The following is a 10,544-nucleotide window of genomic DNA, read 5'->3' as shown; positions in this document are numbered from 1 at the left end:
TTATAATTTTACTAATATCGAAATAAATTATTACATATTTAAAGAGAAAAGTACATTTTACTGCAAAAATATTTTTTTTTAAATAGTCTGGCAACATTTTAAAACCGTGGGGACGGTTTTCCTCAACCATTCTGAGATAATCGAGGACATTAAGAAAACCACAAGATATTGTATCTTCTGGGGCGGGACTGAGAGTACACGGCTATACAAGCGTGTTGGGAAAAACGTTCGGCCAGGTACAGGATCCTTTGCCGATTTACGATTTGAGACGCGCGAGACGCACAGGATCATCGACGCGCGGCACAATGGGCGGTCGTGTTGCTCGTTGCCTTCTCCAGGATCGAGCTGTCCGTCTACCTGCGTCTATAATCCGGAAGCGTTCGCGAGAGCACGCATGCAGGCGCGTCGAGAAGATATTAATGTCGTGGGATCGCAATGGTCGCGTATACGAAATATCGCTCCGGATCTCTTCTCCATTCTTCTTAGACAATACCCGCGATCGACTTCCGTCAGACCACCTGGATGGAACGATACGTTCACGGTCATTTTGAAATACCCTTATATACGTGTTTGTGCGATACCGATTTTCATCAATTACGACTACAATTAATTTAATCAAATATATGAAGAATTATGTTTCAATTGAATGTAAAAATTTCGTGCAAATTTCATATACTTATAGCACGACACTTTCTATCTGCTATCAAAAATCGCTCCGTTTTCTCTCATTTCGTCGCGTTCTGTAAAGTAAAAAATTTTTTTTTGCCTCGGAACAAGATCTCGAACGAGTTCATCGAATGCATTATACAGCAGACTCGAATTTGAATGAGCGAAGGCACATTGGTCGCGCGAGCGAAAAGCGACTGATTTATGATCGCGGTCCGCGCTCCGAGTAATTCCGCTGCAACGGGGTGCATAAGTAAACGCATATGTTGTTTGTCCTCCCCACGTGGCCGAATTTCGTTTTGTACTTAGATGCTTTTTCAATAAAATATCCACTATAAAAATATTCATACTAAACAATCCAATTTTTTTAAGTTGTATGGACACTATTCTAGAAAATTTAAAAGATTATTATATCATATAATGCAATTAATTTAGATTATGAATACATATGAAAGTTTTCAAAGTGGCCTAATGTTTAGATATTTTGCTGATATTTACATTCTTAATAACGCAACATCTCGAACTGTGTTAGAGTCGCAAAAAGTGGAAATCTTTTTTAGCTTCTTGAAAAAAATAAAAAGGAAAAAACTTAAGATCCTTCTTTTCTAAAGTCCTCAATCAAAATGAAGATGAGATGCCGGTGACTTAAGAAGCCGTCCCGTGCTGTCCGAATCTTGACACGACGAAATGTATTTCCGCTGTCGCGATCCTCCGATTCCGGTGTGTGTGTGTTTGTGTATCCTCTCGTTCATAAATTACCATTCAGTCCATTCCCGGTCTGCGAAGAAGAGGGATGAGGGGATGAGAATGACGACGAGGAGGAGAAAATACAGGTGCTGTTGAATGCGCGGTCACCACCGACAAATTTCGACCGGCCGATCGCCAGTTATCGTTCGATCCGGTCGCGAGATTGCATTATCCCGATGCTTATAATGCGTTACGTTACTCGACCCCCTTCATCCTCGCTTCGTTCTCGAGCGATGCGGTAGCATCGGGGACCAAAATATTCGGCTGCGTATGCGTATACGCGCGTTAGACCGTTTCTCAAATAAAGCAATCTCCAAGATCAGAGACAACGACGCGGCGGCATTTGCCCTTTTATCCCTTCCCTTCCCTCTCCTCTCCTACCAGCGCAACCCTTTCAGCCAGATCGCGAAAGTAGCCACTGCAGAGTGCAGCCGGACTCCTCTTTGTCAGAAACGGAGCCTGCTGACAGAGCGAAGGTGGTTAGTCGACTCGGCAGAATTAATCGCCTCGGGAAATATTTACGTTCTCTCGTCCAAAAGGGCCCATCGCTTGTCTCCCTCTCCCCTCTACAATGGTCATCTCCTCAGGACCCCTTGGTATTCCTTCTTCACTATGTGAAGATCTTTGCGGTTAGATCAGCGGATCTCAGATCAGCGATCGCTTCGCGACGACTACTTACGGTAGTTTGATCTTATCCCGATGCCGGGGGCAAAGAGAAATTAAGTGCCACGCGACACACACATAAAGCACATGTTGGAGTAAAACCAGTTTTCTACAGATATTAATTGATAATATTTTCATCATTAGATCGTCCGAATGATTGATTTCATTCTGAAATTTCACGCCAAATATGTTAATAATATATTTAAAATCTTTTGGTATTTTCAAAAAACTAAAAAAAAAAAAAAAACAAGTTTTATATGTATGTCAAAATAATAATTTCTATTAACAATAAAATATAATTATCTTTAAAATTCTTTTAATTTACTTACAAGATACATATGCGAGATATTAAAAAATATTTTTATTACTGGCAACATGATGAAAAACGATTGGCAATACGCAATTCTTCGAGAAAGACCGGGATGTTGTTATACAAGTTAGCACTTGGGATCTACTTTTCTCGCCGTACTGGTTCAAAGGAATACTCGTAAACCTTGGCAGTTTGCACATGGAAGTTTGTTTTATTCCTAAATAACGCTAAATGCGAAAGGGCAGAGGCACTACTGCAGTCTATTGTCACCGAAACACAGACAAGACGCAACATGGTTTATGATTCTTCGACAGTATTTATTTAGATGCCGCACTTCTTCCTTCGTCATTGCCTCAAAGAATGTCATATTTATCTAACTTCTGTGATATCTTGGAAGATCACAATCTTATATAAAAGTTAGATGAAACAACTTCTCATATAAAATATAAAAAAAAATAAATCATTTCTCATCATCTATTGTGATTACATAAAAAGCTCTATCGTGCATATAATCCTGGTTTATTATATTCACTAATTGCACATAACTTGACAGATGATGAAAAAAGCATGCTAAGATAATTCATCAACTAGACAGTCATCTCCGTAATTTTTTGAAATATTTTTTTATTAAAAATTCTTCAAATTTTTCGAATTAATTCTACGTGAATATTATTATATAAATAATAATTGCTAAATAAAAATTTAATTTAACAATTATCAAAATAACGGGACAAAAAGATACAAGATGCAGAAAGGGCGAGGAGGAAGGAAGAGAGGAAGGAGTCATTGCCGAAGGAAAGAAGTCTGCAGGTCTGCAGGTTCTTCTCAAATTGCGATGAAACCGGGCACCATCGCGTCGCGCGGGTTTCGTATAACGAATGGACCACCGATGATGGTGCTGCTCGTCTTTCTCTCTTTCACTTTTTCGATGGATATCCATTCGTCCATCCATCGACCCCAACTAGCAAATTCTTACTTTGAGGAGTTGCGTGTACGCACGAAAAGTGGACCGACAATCGCGACACCGATTATTAAGATAAATGCGCACGATGACGAGAAATGATGATAATAAAGGATCGAAAATTAAAAAAAAAGGATGTTGATTTGTCTAATTTATCGTCACAACAATTTTTAAAAGAAGCATAGAGTGTTTCAATAAAAAATGTGGTTATATATAGGTATATGTAATTATATATATATGTATATTATATATTTCTTATAATCGTAGATATTCAAAAGTTATATCACGGATGCAGAGATCATGTGGAGAATTATTGTAAAATAATTTTATTCTGTAAAAAAAATACATTGCATTTCAGTCTCGCAAAGAATACGTAGTTAATTGTCGTATCAAAAATAAATTATAATAGTATACACGATTTAGCGGGCTATATGATACAGCGCTTAAGATTTATTAACTCTTATAACGAGCTATAATACAAAATTTACAACATCTATTTACATACGTATAATATCGCTAATATTTTATACGAGATCGCTGTTGGCAATTATTATATTGTTCAATATATCTGTGCAGTTTTCACGAGTACAACAAATAATTGTGCATATTGAATATTGAAAACATATGGAGAATATATCGATAAATGATATTAGCAATAAACTAATTTCAAGAAAACAACGGAAGCAATAGATACAAGTCATTTCTCGTTCTGCTTATTAACAAAATATAATTATTGACTTAATTATCAATTTATCTTTCAGTATTACAGATATGGATAATTATTATTTATATTTTTCAAAAGGCACATTTATCAAATGCGACGATATTAACGCTGCATTAGAATAATTATTCTTTATAATTATGAACTCGATCTCTTGTCTTCCATTTTTCTGATTAAATATTTTTCACAAGTGCGCTCTCGCTTGCAATGTCAATGATCGCGATGTTTTACGCCCAGCTGCATCGATGCAGCTAATGCGGTAATGTCGAAGAAATTCGCGAATCTCGTACTCGACGTGTCCCATTTAAGGTTCCGGTTTACCTTAAGCTTAAACGAACTTAGCGGCTTCCAGCATCGCGGAAAACAAATTTTCGTCTCACTGCAGCAGGTCGTAAAGCGCGGTAATGTAGGATTGAGCCATCTGTAGCGTCTCGTACTTCGACAACTGCCTATCATTGCCCAGAGACGGCAGATAAGTGCGTAGTCTGTCGAAAGCCTTGTTCAGATTCTGCATCCGTCTCCTCTCGCGCGCGTTGGCGGCCAGCCGGCGTTTCCGGACGATGGTCGAGTTGACGTACTTGCCTCGTCTGTGGACCGCATCGCGGTCGCCGGAAGTGACGTTCGCGTTCTCCGGATGATCCACCCCATCTTCGCTGATCTCCGCGTCGTCCTCGCTGTCGCCGTCCATTATTCTGTCGGAGAGGCCGCCGCTGGAGTTACTGATGACACTGCCGTGACAGGACTGCGTCTTGTCGACGTCCAGGACGATCGTCTCCTCGACGTCCTCTCGCTCGCCGTCCAAATGGATTATCTCCTCGGTCACGAGATGGTCCATCGCGTTGACGCGTAGCCGCTTGTGTCCGATGTTGTTCAGCCCGATGGTCGACGAGGTCCTCTTCATCGTCGTCAAGCTCCTCTTGTCCTTGCAGACCGAACTCAGCAGCCGATACGTCGACGGCGCGCTGTTGAGAGTCTCCGGTTCCGACGAGATCGACAACGTCGTGGCCGGACTGACAGATCGCAGACTGGCGGTAGGACTAGGCGTGTGCCAACCGTCACTGCAATTGCTGCTGTCATAGACGAGACTCTGCGGCACGGCCAGGGTGCTCACGGGTGGCAGACCGATCTTGGTTGTCTTGGTGTAATTCGGTATATCCAGATACGCGCAGGCTGCAAGCGGCTCGTCCTCACGCGGTGGAAACATGTATCCGTAACGAAACATCTCCTGCAATTCCATAGCAGGATTTTCACGATGAAACGATGCGCGCACGCGCTACGATTTCACGCGGATGATGATGACTCTTCTTCTTTCCCCGCTCGAAGATCCTTTCACTGAAACCGCACTTGATAACCGCGATCGCGAAAGTCTCTCCTTCTCTTCCGCAGCTCCTATCCCCGGTGATCGATCGATCCTCTTACTCGGACGAAGTTAAATCGAACGCGGTACCCGGGATCGGCGATGGTGGTAGGTGTACGAATGGAGCACGTGAAATCGAGCCAAGACGAGCCACGGGGTGGTTCTGAAGTCGGGTAAAACGGCATCGGGATATTTATGCGTTCGGGGAGCGAGGCATCCTCACGTAGCACGTGCCGCACCACCAATCGTCGTCGAGCGCGGTTCCCCACTCCGAGATGAAGGAGCCGGGGCCCCGGAACCGGCCACGTCGGGGTACGCGAGCGGGGGCCGCAACAGGTGGCCCGGCGCCTCCGTTGTACACGAGATCTCGCATATGGAACCGCGTAATCATTAAAGTCATAGCGCATTAAAAAAAAATTAAAAGCATTAAATGAATGAGTCGATCACTTACTTAATCGAGAACTTTAGAAAATGATGGATACATTAATTAGGTCAAGTTAGATCTAGCTTACTGTTCATTGCTATTTTCTTTTATGCGAAATAATATATTTTTATGTGTTCTTTTTAGTGAATTTTATATGTATGGACAAGTTAATAAAAATGATGGCGATGATGAAAGTTCCTTATTTAATTGTGCTCGCTACCTGCTGTCGAGGAGCTACTTTATATATTCTTATGCTTCCCCAAGTGCAACACCGGAAAATCGCTGTTAACATGTGCACGCGTGCATGAGGGTGAGTATGCACTTCGTGACCGTACAACAGACACGCGTGCGAGTTTCAGTCTACGAGCGCAGGTGGAAAATATTATATAATTAGTAATTGGATCACTTTGTGTATATGCAAACTACATATAAGTACGTATTCAATAATATGTAACTTATTTAAGTAATTTATTAAAATGCAAATGTCACAGAAATGATTCTGTCAATTTTCTCGAAATGTCAAGACGTATATTGATCTGGACATGAAAATAATTGCAAATATGTATATTGATTCAAACTTTACGATATATAAATTTTTAATATCGCAAAATTATTCACACTAAACAAATCACCGAAGCGGAAACATATTTTAATATTATATATTTCTATGATTAATATTATATAAATATATTAATATTATAATATTATATAATATTATATATAATATTATATAATATTATATATATTATATATAATATTATATAATATATAATATTATAATATTATATAAATAATATTGTATAAATGCTGGTATAATCACACTGAAAAGTGTGATTTCTTTCTGTATACAAATACATACATTTAATATTCTTAAATACTTTTTTACGCAAAGGAAAACTGGTTAAACACGATATGATGAGAGTGGTAATGGCATTCGCCGGAAAAAACTTTGTTAAAACTTCTAGAATGCATCTCTCGATGCATTCGGACGAGAATTGACGGATCGGATTGGCTTCAGTCGTTCTGTCTCCCAAGACAGAAACGGATCGTATCTGCGCAAAAGGGTGCAAATACTTTAAGGGCGTAAGGTCCAGTTACATCTTTACTCGCTCAATTAGCGAAAACAGGTAGGATAAAGTTTGCGGTGACCGCGACACACGGTGGTCCGTGGCAACCCGATCTCTGTCATTCTCCTGTCGTTTCGGGCGCGCCTGTCTTGGATTTCGGAGATCGTCTCACAGCCGCCCAAAAATTCTTCCTAAGTAGCGGAATAATCCCCCCTACTTAAAAACCTTCCGTACCTACGACGACAACGTTCGTGTACGAAATACGCGTAAATCGACGCGCGATTTCGTCTCGCGTGTTTCAAGCTTGTTACGATGCTAAAGTGACAGATAGATAAGTGCATTTATTCTCTAGGACAAGCTCTCTAAAAACATATAAGAAATAAAATTTCTTTGGAGTAAACTGCAAATAAAATAATGATAACTAATAAAAATAAATTATTGAAAAAATCGATTACAAGAGAAATAGTAATAGTTGATAATTAATTAAGATGAGAAAAATAAAATGAAAATGCGCGCACGTTTAAAATAAAAATGCAATATTAAAAAGTAAAGGAACAGAAAAAAAGTTTTTAATAATATTATGATAAAAGATCCAAGAATGGAAGAGAGAAGAAACAAAAAGCATATATAATAATGATAAATTAACTCTATAGCGAAATATCGATGTAATTGACGTATTTAGCGGGGACGAATACCACTTGAAAAAATTTTTTTTTTCGCGTTACGTAGATCCCAGGTGTTACAAGGGATTTTTCTTGCGCCCCCCTTCAGTTTCCAATATCCCGTGCGATATTCTCTCACTTTTTTTCCGTTCATCAGGCGCAATTTAAAAATTGATCGCTTTCATCTATTATCATCTCGTTCCACGGATGGAATTGTGGCGGAACCAATAATTAGGACGGCGAAGCGTAAGTCTGGCCTACCTGCCTCTGCCCTTGCCCTATCCACCTATACCTTTTACCTTTTTACCTACCTACCTGCCCTGTAACGTCGGTGTTGCACGCTCAACCCACTCATTCTGTTGCGTCTGGACTTCTCGACTTGCCAGAAACTTGCCGACGCAATCAGAACGAACGGAAGATAACACATTTATCAAGAAATAGCTTTTCTGAAAAGCTGAAATTACGTGGCTTATAATCCCGTGATATAAATGTGGTAAATTGAAAATACCGAACTTCTACGTGTGACTACAATAAAAAAGACACTCACATCATTTGTAAATACGAGTTTAAAAACATATAATTATAATTATGAATATGAAAATACAAAGAAAATGTGTTTGAAAACGTCAAAGTACGATATGGTTTATTTGCGTATCACAGAAGACAAGAAAAAATACTTTAAGAACACAAACAGCTAAGATTAAGAAACGGCGAATCTAAAATGAGGATTGCACGAATCATTCTAGACCCAGCGCGAAAAAGAGAGAAGCGACGTAGAGGGAAGAGAGAAGTAATGTAGGCAAAGAGAGAGAGAAACTGCACGCGAGGCGGTCTGATGCAGGGTGGATCCGCCAGGGTGGGATACGCCCTGGGCGTGAGTCGAGTAATTAAATACAAAGTGAACTCATTTGTGGAGCTCGGTGGCAAATAACATGTTACCCGGCAACTAGCGGTAATTTATGAGGGCGCCGTATGACGGTGCGAGCCCTCCGCCGGCCCTCCACGAAGATTCCCATCCCGCGCGTTGCGTATCCTTCCTGCCCTTTACGGACAGTCCGATGAATATGCATTCGCAGATAGAGACGTGAGCTTTCGCGGACTGGACCGGAATTTTTTCGGGACTGGGATAGTTATATTCGGAGGAACGCCACATTTTTATTCCACCCTCCTTTCTTGTTGCCGCACCGACTGACCTTCCCTTCGCTACGATTTCACGTCGTTTCATCAATAATTCATTGAATCCAACGTGCTCTGATAGATATGTTCTTTATTAGATCGAAAAGCGAGCAATTAACCCAAAATCATTATTGTTGCCTTCCGAGAAGGGATAGTCATCCTTCATAACTTCCAACTCATTCACCGGATCAAATTTTCACAATCTTAGATACTTATTGAAAGTTCTGTAAACGCGCAACGTTAAAAAAATTTATGTAACTTAAGGGTGCACATTAAATTCCGCAAACTTTTTTTTAGAAATTAGAGAGATGTATATTATTTGATATTCATTTATTAAATATTCAAGAAAAGGCTGAAAAAATTATATAGCAATAACTTTTTAATGTGGATATATTACAAAATTTTGAATATAAATATTAGAGTGATATCGTTAAAAAATATTCCAGATTGATCAATAGATCGACATCTCGTGTGCTCTCGTAATAAATAATTTCTCGCGTTCCTAGTATATGTATGTTTTTTTTTAATTATTTAACGAACTACGTGGTATCCGTTGATGGGTGGCAGGGTGTCGCCCGCCACGAGCTGCCTGCCCCTCGGCCCTGCTCTCGTGTCTGCAGAGCCAGACAGACAGACAGAACGAACTCTTAGAGGCTTGTTAAGCGAGTGCGTGCCGCGCTGATTCTGAGAATACAATTACCGCATTATACGGTTCCGCTTTTCAGATTCCTCGTTTTGTCCCAATGAGAGAGCTACTACCATACCGCCGCCGCCGTTTGCTTAGTCGTGTTGTTGTGCCCGGTGATTCTAAGCATGAAACGTGCGCTCCACTATTCGCCGAGCGCGTGAAACGTTCCTCAAACAAGGCCCCTTAGCCGTAACGAAGATACGAAACGAGACGATTCTTCGGCCCGCGGTGATTTCTTCGTCTCGAAATACTAATCGATCCGATCGATATTTTTAAAGATTATAACACACATATTTTTCGCATTGAATTGAGCATTTATTAACATGATGTTCACTTTAGATAATTTTTATACTGAGAGAATTTTCTCTTAGAATTTACCCTGAAAATCATGGTAATCGTGGGACAATATGGTATGGAAAGAATTTTATGAAAATTTCTCTGATTAATATTTATCACAATAAAAATAATAATATCTATCACAATAAAATATAAAACATGTTTGATTAATTTTACTAAACTGCATAGTAAAACTAATCAAACATATTTTATATTTTATTGTAATAGATATTATTTTTATTGTGATAAATATTAATCAGAAAAATTTTCATAAAATTCTTTCCATACCATATAATACCCACGATTTTTCAGAGTAAATTCTAAGAGAAAATTCTCTCTCTATTATTTTATAACATAAAAACTTGAAAAATACTGCTGCTTGTTAATAATTAATTAAAATCTTATTGTTCTCGTATTAAATACATGAAAAAAATTAAAAATTAAAATAATTATAAAGAATGCTATTTCGAGGTTCTTCTCGAAGACGCGCGTTCGTCGAAACCGTCCTCGAGAGAACCGATTTCCTATAGCTGATGACAGCTAGCAACTTTAAGCTTATGTTTTCGGTGGTCGACCGCGACGAAAAAGTGTAGCAACACCACCATGGGGGTGGGTCTGCTGCTCGTTTGCGACTTTGTGTTCTTCCTTGAAATCTAGGGGTCAATTAGCGATTACGTCGGAAATGGCATATCGGGACGTGCGCAAATCACTAGGCGGCATGTTCGGTCACGGCGCGATCAGACCATAAACCATCGGAAAAATAGTC

At 39.6% G+C, this 10,544-nt stretch overlaps 1 protein-coding gene across 1 annotated transcript; it reads right to left on the bottom strand.

The window, feature by feature from the left end:
* Positions 1-3,782: 3,782 nt before the first annotated feature.
* Positions 3,783-6,334, bottom strand: Ato (atonal). Its single transcript, XM_083057693.1, has one exon. The coding sequence runs from the start codon at positions 5,303-5,305 to the stop codon at positions 4,445-4,447; it is 861 nt and encodes a 286-aa protein (XP_082913819.1). The 5' UTR covers positions 5,306-6,334; the 3' UTR covers positions 3,783-4,444.
* Between the last annotated feature and the right edge of the window lie 4,210 nt (positions 6,335-10,544).

Source organism: Prenolepis imparis, unplaced genomic scaffold (assembly GCF_030444845.1).
Source record: "Prenolepis imparis isolate NDT839.2.m4 unplaced genomic scaffold, iyPreImpa1.0 SCAF_2, whole genome shotgun sequence".
NCBI lineage: Eukaryota > Metazoa > Arthropoda > Insecta > Hymenoptera > Formicidae > Prenolepis > Prenolepis imparis.
Note: the sequence above shows the minus strand (reverse complement) of the source record. Positions and strands in the feature narration are given on the sequence as shown.